At 41.4% G+C, this 18,471-nt stretch overlaps 1 protein-coding gene across 4 annotated transcripts in view; it reads right to left on the bottom strand.

Annotated features, from left to right (window-relative positions):
• LCLAT1 (lysocardiolipin acyltransferase 1) overlaps positions 1-11,624 on the bottom strand; it is a 187,066-nt gene extending 175,442 nt beyond the window's left edge. For 2 of the 4 annotated variants that reach the window (XM_061155106.1, XM_061155108.1), the window contains exon 1: positions 11,468-11,624. Coding sequence is in view for 1 of the 4 variants with exons in the window: in XM_061155105.1 (XP_061011088.1) it covers positions 6,352-6,368 (17 nt within the window). In the remaining 3 variants the exon portion in view is untranslated. Of the gene's footprint in view, positions 1-5,591; positions 5,718-6,351; positions 6,468-11,467 lie in introns of those variants that run through there. The other 2 variants (XM_061155107.1, XM_061155105.1) reach the window with 2 other exon arrangements.
• Between the last annotated feature and the right edge of the window lie 6,847 nt (positions 11,625-18,471).

The raw sequence follows: 18,471 nt of genomic DNA, 5'->3' as shown, positions 1-18,471 counted from the left end.
GGGAGAAGAGATACATGTATATATATGGCTAAGTTCCTTCACTCTTCACCTGAAACTATCACCACATTGCTTCCTAATCAGCTATACTCCAATACAAAATAAAAAGTTTAAAAAAAAAAAAAAAGCTTTCTGTTGACTGTTATTTTAACTCCCTAACTGACCTACTCCTGTGTAATATAAGGGTAGCAAGTCAGCCACTTTTCAACTGTGCCTGTTCCCAACAATATAAACTGTTGTATGGTCACTGTCTGTGACATCATACATACCATAAACACCAATTCATTTAAAATAAAAATTTAGTGAGTTGAGCTATACAGAGGAAAAAAAAATTTTTTAGTAAACAAAATGAATAACCAGCAAGGACCCACCGTGTAGCACAAGAAACTCTGCTTAATATTATGTAAGAACCTAAATAGGAAAGAATTTGAAAAAGAATATACACATGTATAACTGAATCATTTTGCTATACACAACACTATCATCACAAAACTATCACAACACTGTTAATCAATTATACCCCAATATAAAATAAAAAGTTAAAAAAAGAGACCAGAAAACTTGGTAACAGCTATAATAATAATAATAAATAAATCCTGTTCAAGAGAAAAGCTCTCATAAAAACAAGGGAATACGGGAAACTTCCTCAACTAGATAATGAGCATCTATTTTTAAAAAACAGCAAACATTACTACACATAATGATAAATGAATAAAATGAACACTGCATTCATTGCCTCTATTATTGAGAACAAGGATGTTCACTCTCACCACTCTTGTACAACACAGTACTGGAAATTCTACTCAATGCAAGAAGGCAAAAAAAGGCAACAAAAGCCATACAGAAAGAAGAAATAAACCTGTCCCTATTTGCAGATGAGATGATGGTTTACATACACAATCCCAAAGAATCTGTCCCAAAAAGTCTTAGAATCTCCCAAAGTGTGAATTCAGTAAGGCTGCAGATACAAGATAAACATACCAGAAAAGGCTGATTAATGTTGATGTTTGGTAGAAACCAACACAATACTGTAAAGTAATTATCCTTCAATTAAAAATAAACTTAAAAAAAAGAAAGAAAGAAAATCAACTGCAAACTGCATTTCAATTGAAAAGACAACCTACAGAACAGAAGAAAACTTCTACAAATCATACAAAGGATAAAGGGCTTCTAACTGCAATATATGAAGAACTTGTATAACTGAGTAGTAAAAAGACAATAAGCCAATTAAAAACGGGCAAAGTTGTATAAATCTCAATTATGTTGAATTGGTTCATAGTGCTTTTCAGGTCTACTATATCCTTCTACTTCTATGTATAGTCATTCTATTAATTTTTGAGCTTGATATTGAAACTCCAACTAAAAATCTTAATTTATCTACTTAAATTATAATATATAGTAGAACTACATGTAAATTTGCTCTGTATTTTCCAAGTCTCTTGCAAACATGTTATATTTTCATAATTTAAAAAATAACAGAGGAAAAAATGGGCAAAAGATCTGAATAGATATTTCCCCAAAGAAAATATACAAATGCCTAATAACCACATGAAAAGATGACATCATTTGTCATCAGGGAAATGTAAGTGAACACTGCAATGAGAGATCACCTCACATCCAAGAGAATGTTTTCTTACAACTATTCTAGATTGAAGAAGCTAAACAGACATGAAAACACTTCTTTGATTGGATTCTTAATACAGAAATAAACATCTATAAAGGACAACGGAGGAAACATAGGTATGGACTGTATATTAAACAACAGTATTATATTAAACAGTATTATATTATACTCTTGTTATGTATGACCCTGTTTTTAGAAGATATATGGTGAAGAATTTAGGAGTGAATTATTATGAAATATATTTTATTACAATAAAATATTGTATTTTATTGTAATAAAGATTTTTTTTATTCTTTAAGAGATGTTTTATCACAAGAGAATGTTTTATTACAACTTCTCTAGAATGGTTATAATCAAAAAGATACTAGCAAGTGTTGGAGGAGGATGGAAACCCCCACACACTGCAAGGGGATTGTAAAATGGGAGAGTCTGGAAAAGTCCTAAAAAGATTAAATACATAAGCTATCCTATGACCCAGAAATTCAACTCCCAGGTATATACCCCCCCCAAAAAATTACAGCACAATTACACAAAAAAATTATGCAAAAACCTGTATATGAATGTCCATCAACTGATGAATGGATAAATAAAAAGTGGTGTATCCATACAATGGACTGTTACTAGGACATAAAAAGGAATTAAGTATTGTTATATGCTGCAACAGGGATGAACCTTTAAAACATTATGCTAAGAAGTGAAGGAAACCAGTTACAAAAGGCCATATATTGTGTGGTTCTACTTAAAGGAAATGCCTAGCATAGGCAGAAGGTAGATGAGTATTTGCCTAGGTCAAAGGTAGAGGAGGATGAAAGAAGATGAGGTGTCCCTGTTAACAGATATAGGGTTTCCTACTGAGGTGAAGAAAATGTTCTAAAATGAATTGTGGTAATAGTTGTACAATTCAATGAAAACAGTATTAAAAATCACTGACAAACAGATCCACAGCTGACGTCTTTGTTGAAACCAACAAGCTGATTCTAAAATTTGTAAGGCCTTACAAGGGACCCAGAAAAAACAACACAATTTTGAAAAAGAAAGTAGGAGATACTTCCTGTTTTCAAAACTTACCACAAAGCAACGATAATTAAGACAGTTTGGTATTAGCATCAGGATGGAAGAGAATTAAGAGTTCAATGTACCCATACAACTACCATATGGTGTAGTAACTGCATTCCTGGGCATTTATTCCAATGAAATAAAATTTATGTTCACATAAAACCTGTACATGAATGTTCACTGCAGCTTTAGTGAAAACAGCCAAAAATTAGAAAAAAAAACAAGATGTCCTTCAGTGGCTACATTATCAGGTAGCTCTATGGTAAAGAATCTGCCTGGCAACACAGGAGACACAGATTCCATCCTTGAGCCCAGAAGATCCCCTGGAGGAAAATTCCCTGGACAGAGGAGCCTGGTGGGCTACAGTCTCAGTTCAGTTCAGTTGCTCAGTCATGTCTGACTCTTTGTGACTGCAAGGACTGGAGCATTCCAGGCTTCCTTGTCCATCACCAACTCCTGAAGCTTACTCAAACTCATGTCCATTGAGTCAGTGATGCCATCCAACCATCTCATCCTCTGTCATCCCCTCCACCTCCCGCCTTCAGTCTTGCCCAGTATCAGGGTCTCTTCCAGTGAGTCAATTCTTCACATCAGTGTTACAGTCTACAGGGTCGCAAAGAGACAGGCACAACTGAGCATGCACGCGCAATACCAAAAAATACTGAAGACTATACAGAAATACTAAGCAAGAAAAAAGAATAAACTACTGAATAAATTTAAGTTGATACATAAAACAACTTGGATGAATGTCCAGGGAATCATGCTAAGTGAAAAAAAGATAAATCTCCAAAGGTTACCCACTGTATAATTCCATTTAAGTAACATTCTTGCAATGACAGAATTCTAGAAATTGAGAACACATTAGTGATAACCAGAGGTCAGAGAAAGGGATGTGTAGCTATCAAAGGACCATATAAGGAATCCGTGTGGGGAAGGTGTTCAGTATCTTGGCTGTATCAATGTCAATATTCTGATTGTAATACTGTACATTGGGAAAAGCTGTATAAAGGGGACATGGGGGATTTTTTGTATTATTTCTTAAAAATTGCATGTAATTCTACAATTATCTCAAAATAACAAGTCTTTTAGCAAACAAAAAAGAATCCCTAAACTTTACTGTATAACAAATCCACAGAAACACAGAATATTACTTTCTTCCAAAAGGTGGTACACAGACGGGAAACAAATATATAAAGAGAGAGAAGTTAATTCTAACTTTGTAACTTTAAGTAATTAATCTCTTCACCTTCAATACACAGATTAACAAATACCTTGGCTATATTATGACCCTCTCAAGATACCCACATAAGGTATTAATCCTTTGAACCTGTAAACATTACCTAAGCAGAAAAGAAAAAAAAAAAAACTTTGTAGATATGATTAAATTAAATCTTTTAAGATGGAGGGATTATCCTGGAATATCATGCCTGTAAATCGCTTCAGTCGTGTCTGACTCTTTGCAGCCCCATGGACTGTAGCCTGTCAGGCTCCTCTGTCCAAGGAATTCTCCAGGCATGAAGACTGGAGCGGGTTGCCACGCTGTCCTCTGGGGGATCTTCCCGACCCAGGGATCGAACCTTAACCCGTGTCTCTTACATCTTTTGCACTGACAGGCAAGTTCTTTACCACTAGCACCACCTGGGAAGCTGGACTATCATGGTGGACCCTAAATGCAATCACACATATTCTTTCAAAAAAGAGGCAGAAGGAGATCTGACCACAGACAGAACAGGAGAAGGCAGTGACCACAGAGACAAGGAATGAGTGATGTGGCCACAAGCCAAGGAATGCAGGTAGCCACCAGAGGCTAGAAGAGGCCAGGAGCAGAGGCTCCCCTAGAGCCTCTGGAGGTGGCAGAAACTGTACCTACTCAATTCTGTCTCCATCATCAAGCTCATAGTAATGGTTCAAAAATGTTCACATTAAACAAATAAACATTTTGGTATTCAAGACACTCCTGGTTACCACCATTCTTCTCCAAAACCCTCAAAAGGCAAATTATTATTTAAAGGCTACATAATTTAAAAAATAAATCTAATAAAAGTGTTCATATTTGAAAAGGAAGGCAGAAATAATAAAAACCCAGACAAAGATGTCTTCCCCAAGATACTTAACATTCATGTGTGGAAAGAGCCACTGTCAGAGTTAAAAAAACAAAAAAACCTTTCAGTCCACATTCCTGGCCACACAGAGCCTAAGAATGGCTGCCACCATTCACATCTCTTCCCTCATTGCATCTTTATTCCTGTCTCTTATCCATCATTTGCTTTATGACACCAGTAGACACTAGCTCACCACAGAAATAAGCTATCTCCCTGCTCCACAAGGTCTCCGGAGGGGGTTAACTTTCACTTATAAACATAAAAAGAAGGTGATCTCTAATTGAAATGGAAAACTAAGGATAGCATAAGTCTGCTCCTCATCATCCCTAGAATAGTCATCTCCTTCCTGGGAGGAAGTGAGCATTGTACGTGTGCAGAAACCTCACCTGTAACAGAGTTATAGCTGATAATGTGGTTAATCATTTCCAGTCAGCTCTGTGGCTGCCCCTCAGACTTCTGCCTCCCAGGTCATCACAATAGGATCCACCCACCCCTTGTCCTCACTGTCAGTTAGAGAGACCTAGGGAGAGGTGTAGCTCAGTAGCAATGCAGGAGATCCTGGTTCGATCCCTGGGTTGGGAAGATCCCCTGGAGAAGGAAATGGCAATCCATTCCAGTATTCTGGTCTGGAGAATCCCAGGGACAGAGGAACCTGGCAGGCTACACTCCATGGGGTCGCAAAGGCAGGACACGACTTAGCGACTAAACCACCACCACCACCACCAGGGAGAGGTGTGATAAACACTGTCAAATCTAATGGTAGCTCACAAAGGCCTTTTTTGAGCTTTACCTTGCTGCTACAGGTAACTCACCAAAGGCTTTTCTTAGCTCCATCACATTCAAGACATTCAAGACCCTGCAGCCAAAAGAATCACAACGCAGGGCTCATTCTCCAACAGCAATCAGCAGGGATGTGGAAAAGACACACAGTGACTTCTCTTAAACAGGCACATTTCATATTGATGAAAAATAGATTTGATTAGAATTTTTCCCCTCAAAATTAAACAAAATGCACATCAATTTATTTCCCATAATATATCTTGTATTTACCAAAACCTAGGTTACACTTGAAACTATGCACTAATTCTTAGGACAAGGAACTAATCAATTGGTACAGAGTTTGGAACATAACTTGGAGACCAAACTGTAAAACAGCATGATATAACAGTCTTAATTTTACATTTGCCTTTTACAAGACAATTATATAAAGACATTTTTGTAAAATAAAAAATAAAAAAAATCTAGATTTCATCATTTCCCTAGAGCCTCTCATACTCCCTTTATATTCCTTTAAAGAACCTTTCTCATTGTCATTCCTGCTGGTTTTCCTCATCAAAAGTTAACTGGTCTAACACTGCCAAATTCTCACTAGCACCTCTTTTTAAATTAAAGTATAAGAGAAACTGTACAAATCTTAGGTATGCAACTTGAATTTTTCATATACATACACCCATGCCATCTCAAGATACAGAACATTTCCAACATCCCAGAAGGTTCCCTCATGCCCCTTCTAGTAATTACCAACACCACCCCTTGGAGGAACCACTATTCTGACCTGGAAACAGCCGTTACCTGTTTTTGAACTTCATTTGAATGGAGTCACATAGTATTCAATGAATTATCTGGCTCATTAAGTCCATGAGATCCATCAATGTTGATGTGTACAGTAGTTCCTTCTCTTTTACTGCTTCTGTAATTTTTCATTACATAAATAAACCACAACTTATTCATCCATTCTACTGCCAATGTCCAGTTGGGTTTCATCTAATTTTTGGTTATCATGAATAAAGGTGCTATGAACATCCTTTTACTTTTGGAGGGAGGGGTAGAATATACATCTATTTCCCTTGGGTATATACTTAAGAATGAAAATGATGGGTCATGGGTAGGATTAGATACAGCCAGTTTTCCAAGATTACTGTACCATTTTACATTCCTATCAAAACATTTAAGAGATCCTGTGGCTCCACATCCTTGCCAAGAAAGCCACTGACAGTCTTTCATTTTAGCCATTCCAAAAGGCAGACAGTAGTATCTCACTGTTGTTTTTTCATTATTGTATTAATTAATTTGCATTTCTCCACTGACTGATGTTGAACACTTCTCTATATGCATACTGGCCACACAGAGATTCTCTTTTACCAAGTGCCTATTCAAAACTTTTGTACATTTTTAAATAAAACTGTCTTTTTCTTATTTTTATATAATATACATACATCTGCCAGATGGATTGCCATTTTCTTCTTCCAATCTGTATTTTGCCCTTCATTCTCTTAATGTTATCTTTAGATGGAGAAAAATTCTCAATTTTAACAAAGTCTGAAGTCAAATTTGTCAATCATTGTTACAGTCATTGCCTTAAGTCTCTTTAAAGAAATCTATGCCTACTCTACTCAGTAGTCCTTTGATTTCTGCTTACGGTTTGAACACTTCTTGGCCATGCTCTGAATTCATGAATTCCTGCACCTTTGCAAGGTTTACAGTTTCACCATGTGGTTGATTTCAAATGCATTCATGTTATGTTGTTGGTGATAAGACAACTCTAGTATTATGGAAGCTTGATCAGCTGTCAGTTTTACAACTAGAGAATTCATTTGTGACTACATTCGTAATATGACTTCTGTACAAATATATTAAAACATAATGTTAAAAAAGGGGGGGGAACACCCTCTAACACTTGTTATTCTAATATTTTACTTCAACCATACCTTCTTCCCATTCCCTTTGAGTGGCTTTCTTTCAATGGGTCACTTTACACTAGATCCTACTGTCTTCAAGGATATAAGTAAAAGTTCTGTAGTCTCAGAAATCAGAAGCCTAGAGGCTTCTGTTAAACCTGGTTCTGTTACACTTTATGTAACCCAGCACCTCAGAGGGTTTACAGGCTTCCCAAAACCCAGTAACAAAGAACTCCTTGCTCCATCCTTTTCCCTAAAATTTTTAACAGTATTTCCGATCTCTAACCATATGGTTACCCAAAAAACCCCAAATATAACACCTTAGTCTTACCTTCACTCGCTCAGCAGGTGCTCCCCTCCCCGCCCCACTATTCTTCACACCCAGCCATCTTCCATTCTGCCCTCACAATGTGTGTGGTGGACTCTGAACTTTGCTGTCACAGTTAACCCCCTGCCTCACTCCCTCACCGTCTCTGGTCTGGAGTACCGAACCTTCCCTTAACTGGTTTCTTCCTTACATTCTGTCTTTGACCCTGCCATCACCAAAGTTCCCTTTACAGAGCATAAAGTTGGTCATGTTACTCATCCTTCTATAGGTCCCACTGCCCACAGGATAAAATCACTCTCTCAGCTGAGAATTCATAATCTGGCTCTGACCTTTCCTGGCTTCTTTCTCACCAACTTTTGCAAAACTCTGGCCTGACTACTGGGTACTCATGCCCTCTCAACCCAATTTGAGACTGCCTCCTCCTTTGCCTAAAGCTCTTTCCCCCTCTACCTTGCAATCAGCTCCCCTTCTTTCTTGCACAGGACCACAGCAGAAGCGACTGTTACCTGGTATGCATTCCTGCAGCTCTCTGTACCCACCACAATACTGGAGTCCTTACCACCTGCATCAGTGAATCATACTTCTTTGTCTCACTCAGGATCAGCAATTAATCTTTATGTCCCAAGGGCTTGGCAGGGCAGTTCCACAGCTGGCTTAATGAAAGAATGAATGTCCCAGCCACTTTTATTCATGTTACCTTTTTTAATAAACAGAAACTAGAAAAATACATCAAAGCAATGAATCTTAACACCTAACACAAATTATGTTGTAAAAGTCATCTGGCAAAGTATTCAAAAGAGTTTAATAAAAACTAAAACCTTCTTCAATTATTGATTTGTGCTTCCTCTTAGAAATCAGTAACAACCCTGTTTTAAAATACTTTTAAAAATAATGGACATCAAAGGTGGGATGACTATATCACTTAACCAAAGCAACTGTAGTCATCACCATATAAATCACTACTGGATGCCAATGGAATGAATCAGTCATTATTTACACAACTAAAAGACCACACACAAATTACTTCATTGAAAGCCTGTTCATATATATCCCCTTAACACATTAACGTCTGCATGTTACAGAAGATAGTATGCCCAGTGGCTAAGAACACAGCTTGGCACCATGACGCTAGTAGTGCAATTTGGGGAAAATAAAAGTTCCATGTGTCTCAGTTTCCAAAAGATGATAAAGTACTCACTGCACAATGTTGCTGAGTGAGTGAGCCCGTACAAGGCTCCTGGAACAGTTTCTATGTTAACTGTCATCACAGTGCTTTTAACCTTTTTAAGTCCTTTTACCTATACTTTTTTTTTTCTCCTCACAACAACACAGAGATATTGCTTAGAGGAGAAACGCTTTGTCCATGTCAAAGATAAGGAAATAATGATTTCCCTAAGATATTTTCAGTGGCAGAGTAGGAACTAGAAACTGTGCCTAACTCCAGCCCAACACCAAATCTCCACAGATGCAGTGTGGAAGAAAGTCTCTTTTGGGTTTTTCCCCATTGTTTACCCTTGGTCCTCAGCAACATCAACAGCCTGACTAAAGCACCTGGTGGGAAGAAATGGACCATCATTTGCTCAAATTAGAACAAGGAAGATGCCTCATTTTTACAGTGCCTGATGCACAGCAGGCACCAAAGATAACAAATGAAAAGTGCCACTGTGCTCTCTCTCAATAACGGAACAAGGCACTCCACCAAACCAAGACTGCTACCGAAAACAAAAATCACTTAACCTGCTTTTCTGTCACATGAGAGTATATTTCATGCAATGTACAATAGGAGCTTTTTTAAAAACAGGGGGAAAAATTAAATTAATCTTTTTCTTTTACTCTCAAAAGATACAACAGTTCTGTAAAAAGGACTCTCGCCAAGACAGTTTTTTTTAAAACTAACCCAACCTAACTTGGCACTGCCTTCTCCTTTGCCTAAAGCTCTTTCCCCCTCTACCTTGCAATCAGCTCCCCTTCTTTCTTGCACAGGACCACAGCAGAAGTGACTGTTACCTGGTATGCATTCCTGCAGCTCTCTGTAGCCACCACAACTATACTTAAGTCCTTATCACCTGCATTAGTGAATCAAACTTCTTTGTCTCACTCAGGATCAGCAATTAATCTTTACACCCCAAAGACTTGGCAGGGCAGTTCCACAGCAGGCTTAATGAAAGAACCAGTGTTACCTTTTTATTATAAATAGAAACTAGAAAAATACATCAAAGCAACGAATCTTAATACCTAACAAAAATTATGTTGTAAAAGTCATCTGGCAAAGTATTCTTTTGAAGAGTTTAATAAAAACTTAAAACCTTCTTCAATTAATTATCTGTGCTTCCTCATATATCATGACAAGTGTTTGCTCAAATAAGGGACTAACAGGAATGGACAAAATTTCGTTTCTGTAAGACCTGCACAGATAGTCTATCTTTATTACATGCCTGAGCTTAAACTGAATGTCAGTCTGACACTGAGCAGGGCCCTGTGGGGCTCCTGGGCATGAAGGCCTTTTTGTTCCCCACTCCTTGTAGGCAAGACTCCGGTCTCCCATGACCTTCTCTTAGTTCCAAAGGGCAGGAGGAACAGCAAGGGAACCACCTGAGGTAAAGATTAAAGGGAACAGAGAGGCTCATCCAGATTAGGAGACTCACCTGCTGAGACCCTGTACACACCCTCATCTTGTTAGCAACCCCCCCCCCCCACTCGCCCTTTTGAAACTTATCAGAAGTAAATACAAGACTGTTACTGCCTTGATCCTTATCACATATTGCTGCCTGACAGTATAACCTCTCCTGCTAGCCTACTGTGCTCCTGCTTTGCCTCCTGGCAAAATAATAAAGCCATTCTTTCTTTCTCCTCCATAACTGTCTCCCTATTTCTGTTTGGCTTTGGTGCACAGAGAGCCAAGATTTTGGCAACAAATCCTCAATTGTACATGCATCCACGTGCACGTGGGATAGAGCTAAAGAACTTCGAAGGCAGGGGCAATGCCCCCGGGGAACCCACCCGAACCGAGAAAGTACAAGGAGGAAGAATGTCTCCCCAACACCTAAGCGCCCGAACTTTTTACTTCTTCTCTTCCAATGGAGAAGCAGGAGCTCAGACACTCGCATTAACCATCGGACTTGACATCAGCCCCTCGTCAGGGCCTACCTTTCCTTTCGGGGCACTGCCATTCTGTCACCTACAGACAGGGGCCTGGAGGATACACAGACAAACCAGTTCCAGCCCCTGCCCTCTCCAGCTCACATCTAAGCCTCGCACGTGGCGGCCACTTGGGACCTTTTGCACATCCGATTTAACAGTGACAGGCTGGACTGTGTTCGCAGCGGTGCAGCTCCTGGACCCGCCCAAGTCTGTAGCAGGGACGTGTTGGAGCTCTCTCTGTAAACACCGAGCAAAGCGGCCCATCGAGCCGGCCGAGCGACTCCGTGGCCCCCGACGCCTCCGCTAGCCTCCGGGAATCGCTTCCCCACGCCTCCTCTCACCTGAGCCGGTGGCACCGCCACCCGCATCCGGACCCCAATTCCCCGTTAAGTGACCGTTACAGGGGGCCGCATCCCCTGGAGGCCGGCGGTCCAGGGAAGAGCCCATGGGACCGCTCCCCCTCCGCCAACCGGGGATCCCCCGGCCACCGCCGCCATTTTCCCGGCGCCGGAACCCCCACCTGACGGTTCCAGCTTCTCACCTGTGGCCAGCAGAAGACTACGCGCGACGCAGTGGAGACCGCGTGGGTGAGCTTCAGAATCTGTGGGGGCCACAACCTGGGTGCAGAACCCGCCGCTAATTCATCCCGAAGCAGGAGGCGTCGGGCCCGTCGCCCTAGTAATGCGTCCAGGCAGGCTTCATCCTGATTGGCTATGAGCGCCATGACGCAGCGGCGTCCCCGGCTGCGTGGGAAGCCCGGGTCCCCGGAGCCCCGCCCCTGCCCCCGGCCTGGGGCTCCCCGGGGCCAGACACTGAGGGCTCCCTTAAAGGGACCACTTTCATTTCTCCATCTGGCCTCCAGAAGAAGAGGGACATAGAGAGCGAGGGGGTGTAGGGGCGAGTAGCAATAAGAAATAGGAAATCTGAAGGTCACTGTCCCTCTAACCCCTGGAGTTTCAGAGTGACAATAGAAATCTGGGGAGCTTTATTTATAAACTGTGTACTGTGGGAGAATATATGACCTAAAAATTGAGAACTGAGTTTTCCTGGAGGAACATACTGAGGACTTGAGCCCAGGAGGCAGCCTCTCATATCGCTCTGAGGGGCTGTTCAGAGAGATAAGGGAGGAGCCAGGATATTTAGGAACTTTTGCAACAAAAACTAGGTAGTGGGAATATTAAAAGATGACTGTTAATTAAAAGCCAGACAGCTTAAATTAATGAAGTTAGCACTTTTCTACCTATGGGAAGATGCAAGAGTCTGGGCTCACTGAAATAGTTCCTCTAACAGGCACCTTAACTATCTGGGGGGGGGGGGGGGGGGGGGGGGTTGGTGATTGGGGGAATGGCTGATGGCCACAACATCCTGTCTTCACTGATAGGGCTGGTGATATTCTTTGTCCACAAAGCCTAACCTACAGACTCAGATCAGTAATAGAAACAGTCCTAGAATTCAGGTTCTTGATGCGCAGCACCAGGCTCTCCCTAGCATGAAGTTTTCCCAGTCAGAGGAAAACTTTACCTCCTCTGAGCATCCCTCTCAGAAGGCTTTCACTGCCACTTTCTGTCCTGGGACATGTGTTCCTTAACCTACTAAACTCTAAAGCTCCATGATGGTGGGGGCTGCAGTTAGGCCTTTTTTCATTTCCTGCACAGTGCCTTCCTCCTGCTGGTTTTCAACAAAGATTCACTGATTTAAAATCCTAAAAAGAATAAATTTAGCTACCCATCACACAATGGAACTGTAGAACCTGAAGGAAAAGGTCAAAACTGTCGAGCCTAAAGGCATTAGCTGTTGTTTACCACGTGTGTGGCTTTTCCACATCAAGATATTCTCCAGTGCTCTGTGGACACCCACTGAGTGTCCTGCAAGATAATTCAGTTTTGACACTCACTACTCCGAAGTAATGCAAACCCCAGAGGTTCAGGGCTTAGTTCTGCAACTCTGCTCCCTACTTCAGATGCCAGTGGGAAGTCTAGACCTTGGGTACTTCTGACAAACTGGCTGTAAGTCAGGGCATCCCACAATACCCTGCTCAGGGTTCAGTTTGCTAGAATAGATCACAGAACTCAGGAGAACACTTTACGTCTGTCTACTGGCTTATTCTAAAGGATACAACTCAGGAACAGTCAAATGGAAGAGAGGCATAGGGCAAGGTCTGGGTTGTGGACAGGGGACTCAGCTTTCATTCCCCCTCTGGGTGTGTCACCCTCTCAGCACCCCGCTGTTCACGCGAACCAGGGAGCTCTCAGAAACTCTGTTGTGTTTTTTTTATGGAGATTTCATTCAGTTCAGTTCAGTCACTCAGTCGTGTCTGACTCTTTGCGACCCCATGGACTGCAGCACGCCTGGCCTCCCTGTCCATCACCAACTCCCGGAGTTTACTCACATTCATATCCATCCAACCTTCTCATCTTCTTCTGTCATCCCCTTCTTCTCCTGCTTTCAATCTTGGCATAATTAATAAAATCACTGACAGTAATGATTAACTCAGTCCCTGCCCTGGAGGTTGAACGGTGGAGTTGAAAGTTTCAAGCCTCTAATCTCAGGGTTTGTTCCTCTGGCAACCAGCTTCCCTCTTCCCAGTCAATTCATTAGCTTAAACACAGGCTCAGAGGTATTTGTTGTAAATACCAAAAGACCCTCCTAATCCCCCTTTGAAATTGAGCAGGACTCTGTGGTCCTTCCTCACCATAACTTTCACCTGCCTTTTGTCTGTGGAAAAGCTTTAGCCAAATAATAAGATTAATCAGAAAAGTGAGGAAAATGCAGAAACAAAGAAAAACAACCAAAGACCAAATAATAATAGGTTAGTCATTATGCAAAGTCAAGGATGTTTATTTCCTTCTTAAGTGCTATAGATAATATTCTGAGCCATATCCTATGAGCTGTTTTATAGATACTAAAACCCCCACCAGGTAGAAGAAGTTAACTACATGATGGCCAGGCTGTAGCCATGACATAAGCTGCCACAGTTCTGAGAACTGGCCTCAAGGACCTGGGAACAAACCAACCCTGGAACTAAAGATTAATTGTACTTAATCAAGGTGATGTTGGTCAGACCACCAGTGATCAAGTTCAAATAACAGTCAGAGCTGACTATGCTGTTTCTGCATATACACCCCGCTCACCTCACTCCCCATCTATAGGTCTGTAAAACTGGTGGTGATTTAGTTGCTAAGTCATGTCCAACTCTTGCAACCCCATGGGCTGTAGCCCACCAGGCTCCTCTGTCTTTAGGGTTTTCCAGGCAAGAATACTGGAGTGGGTTGCCAATTTCTTCTCCAGGGGATCTTCCCGACCCAGGGATTGAATCTGAGGCTTCTGCACTGCAGGCAGATTGTTTATCCACTGAGCTACCAGGGAATTCCCTGTCTGTAAAACTGTTAGCCCCTAACTGTCAGAGGGGGGAGTAGGCATTTGGACAGGCATCTGCCCTCCCCCACCCCCCAGTCCCAGCCCATCCAGCGCCAAGTCTTATCGTTGGACCACTAGAGTAGATGCTTTCCAAATGTGTATGTTTCTCTCTCCCAGTTGGTTTGGCCGTTCTCCAGAACTGTAATGGGCTGCGCTGTGTCTCTTCTTTTGGGTCTTGCCAGAGACTCCAGGTGGCCTTTTCTCTACCACAGATACTTCTAGTATCATGAGATGTGTCAAGTCATAGAGCACAAATCGCAGGACTGCTTGTAATGAGGCTGGACCTGCTATTGAGTCCTTTATGGATCTGAGCCCTTCTTAAAACTAGAAACCTTCCACCTTAACCTGAAGAGATCTACCAAGCACTCTTTCTTAGTGGTAGAAGGTAAGTTGTCCTTTACTGTGGAGAAAAATCTCTGGCATGCCTTTGACCATTGGACCTCTTCAACATCCACATAAAGTCTGTGCTCTAGAGAATAGTATTGTACTAAGGTTGGGCTTCCCCCAGTGGTGCTAGTGGTAAAGAACCCACCTGCCAATGCAGGAGATATAAGAGATGCGGGTTTGATCCCTGGGTCAGAAAGATCCCCTGGAGGGCATGGCAATCCACTCCAGTATTCTTGCCTGGAGAATTTCATGGACAGGATCTTGCTGGGCTACAGTCCATAGGATCACAAAGAATAAGAAATGACTGAAGCATGGCCCAGCAACAAGGTTATTTTCTTAGTTTTGATATATGTTCTATGCTTATATTAGATGTTAATATAAAGGCAAGCTGGGTAAAATGCTTCCAGAAATCCGTATTCTTCTTGCATCTCTCCTATCAATCTAAAATTATCTCAAAATGTTAAAAGTAATAATTGCCATTTAAATTTTTCATCAGTGTAGCAGGCTTCTGAATTTTTATGGGGTTTATTCACCCTCTGGAAAGCTTGTATCTCATCAAGACATCCAGATTATTTGCATTTCTTGCTTGTCAGGTCCAAGCAACATGGTATTTCACTATGATAGACTAATGTGATGTTTTGTGGAATGGCCAGATGGCCTGGATCCCTTTGGAATGTATTATGACAGAAAGCAGGAAAATAAACATAGCCCTGGAGCAAGACTATAAAAGTAGAATTGTGTTCTTGCCCACATGAATGTGATCTTCCTTTGAACATTGTTGTGGTTTACTACTTGGTTGGGGCAGAGGTGACACAGTTCCAGGGGCTTTACTTGGCTTTTCCTATTACAATAGCTCTCACTCTACAGACTATTGGTCTAAGGACCGATGTGAGGATCCTGGCAACTACTAAGTGCATCCATTCCAATCATACATTTGGGAATCAAGGAAATGACCGCCAGTTTGATAAAAGGAGCCAGTGAGCCCACTCTGAGACAGACCTGAGTGAAGTCTCCATTTATTATCTGATTCCAATATGCTCTTCCTCTAACAGGAGGGCCTGATGGTGCTTTGGACTCTTGGGTATCCTCATCAACTTAGACCCTGTACCCAACATCCCTCAAAATATTAGATTAGTCCTCTTTCCCATCCAAGGAAATAACCATAAATCACTTTGGAGAAGAACTGAAAAAAAAATCTGTACACACTTGCCCTGGTGTTCCAGGTTCTTTCTCATAGACACGTAGTCTTTCCTTTGGTTCATGCATTCTAGGTTTGAGTACAGGCTCAGGTCTTTAAATCAGGCAAGTTATTATAACTTTTCATTGGAGTAATGTTGACCCCAGCCTTCTACTATTAATCTCTTCTTATTGTGTGTTACCAGTCTATTCTAAAGGAAATCAGTCCTGAATATTCATTGGAAGGACTGATACTGAAGCTGAAACTCCAGTACTTTGGCCACCTGATGCAAAGAACTGACTCATTTGAAAAGGCCCTGATGCTGGGAGTGGGCAGGAGGAGAAAGGGACAGCAGAGGATGAGATGGTCGGATGGCATCACCGATTCAATGGACATGAGTTTGAGTAAATTCCAGGAGTTGATGATGGACAGGGAGGCCTGGAGTGCTGCAGTTGATGGGGTCAGAGTTAGACACAACTGAGTGATTGAACTGAACTGAACTGATTGTGTGTTAATCAGTATCCTTTCTGTCTGCCCATCTGTCTTGTCCCCAGAAATACTGTGTTCTACTAGACATTGCCATTGGTCAGGTTGATCCTTACTATCCATTATGGTAATCCGGTCACTACTGCTTCTCTTAGTTATCTCTACTATTCTAGGATCCTGTCCTCTCCACTGCTACTAGATCTTATTCTATAAAAGCATGAGCCCTGATCTGCAGAGGACAAGCACAACTGAGCATCTCAATGATGCTGGTCCCCTTTCCAGAGCATTTGCTGTCACCTGGACAGTTGTCCAGGCTCTCCTGAAGAAGAGAGTCAACTGAAAGCTTTCTGGTCTTGTTTGGTTGATGCATTTTAGGATGCTTGCTTCTTGGAGTTTTTTGATTCCCACATCTGTATTCTGCTATGACTGTTCTGGCAACTCTGCTTTATTTAATGTGGTCATTGCTTTTCCCAACTTCCAAGTACCATGCCAGCAGCATATTAGAACTGAATCCTAGAGCTCCTACCATGTTCTTAAATACTATGTCATGGGAATAGGCCTCATGGGCAAATTCCCCTAAACTAGCTTTATGTTCTCTATCCCCTTAATCCAACACCTCAGGTTCTACATGTAGGCAGAATGTAGTCTGGTGGGCGAGGACCTACAGCCCCTGTGGCATAGAATCCTTTCTCTTTCTTATAGCCCCAGAACTTGTCTGGTGAGGCCAAGGTGAGATCTCTTTTAGGTAAGCGTTGCCTCTTTCTTCCAACAAGGCAGAGAGACCTGCTTCTGCAGGCCCAGACAGTTTAGAGAATCTGAAGTTTTAGGATTCTCAAGTACATCTACTCAGATATCCCATCCCCATATTTCAAGGGTTTTTTTCTCGCTTTACTCAGATATAACTGACATATAACACTATGTAAATTTAAGGTGTACAATGTGATGATTTGCCATACACATATATTGCTGAAATGATGACTGCAAGAAATAATTGACTTATCTGTCACTTCACAGTTATCTTGTGTGTGTGGTAAGAACTTTTCAAAAATCTACCCTCTCTGAGAGAATAGCATCGAAACATGTATATTATCAAGTGTGAAACAGATCGCCAGTCCAGGTTGAATGCATGAGACAAGTGCTCAGGGCTGGTGCGCTGGGATGACCCAGAGGGATGGGATGGGGAGGGAGGTGGGAGGGGGGTTCAGGATGGGGAACACATGTACACCCGTGGCTGATTCACGTCAATGTATGCAAAAACCACTACAATATTGTAAAGTGATTAGCCTCCAACTAATAAAAATAAATGAACATATATAAATAAATAAATAAAAATCTACCCTCTTAGCAACTTTCAAGTATACAGTACAGTATTGTGAACGATAGTCACCAGGCTGTATATTAGACCCCCAGAGCTTATTTATCTTATAACTGGAAGTTTATACCCTTTTACCACCTTCACCTCTTCTCCCCACTGCACACTCCTCCCCTGATCTCTGGCAGTCACCAATCTACTCTGTTTTTATGAGTTCAGTTATTTTTAGATTTCACATATAAGTGAAATCATACACTATTTGTCTTTCCCTGTCTTACTTTTTTTTACTTAGCATAATGCCTTCTTTTATGTTGTTGCAAATGGCAGAATTCCCTTCATTTTATATTTTTTATGTGTGTGTGTGTATTAAAAAAGCATATATATGTTTTATATGTATATAAAACAGTTTCTTTATCCGTTCATCTGTGTGGACCCTTAGGCTGTTTCCATGTCCTGGCTATTATAAATAATCCTGCAATGAACATGGGGGTATAGATATATCTTTCAGATAGTGGTTTCATTTCCTTTGGATATATAACCAGAAGTGGGTTGTTGGATCATGTAGTAATTCTCTTCTTAATCTTTTGAGGAATCTCCATACTGTTTTCTGTGACAGCTGCATCAGTTTGCATTAGCACAACAGTGTACCAGGGCTCCCTTGTCTTCACAACTTGGCCAGCACTTATCTTGTCTTCTCAGGGTTCTACTTGTTTCCTATCAAGGTGGTGACCTTGACATTGGTGATTTATCAAGCAGAGAAGACAGC

The sequence above is a fragment of the Dama dama genome, chromosome 11 (genome assembly GCF_033118175.1).
Source record: "Dama dama isolate Ldn47 chromosome 11, ASM3311817v1, whole genome shotgun sequence".
Taxonomy (NCBI): domain Eukaryota; kingdom Metazoa; phylum Chordata; class Mammalia; order Artiodactyla; family Cervidae; genus Dama; species Dama dama.
The sequence above is the reverse complement of the archived record's forward strand: the minus strand, read 5'-3'. Positions and strand labels throughout refer to the sequence as shown.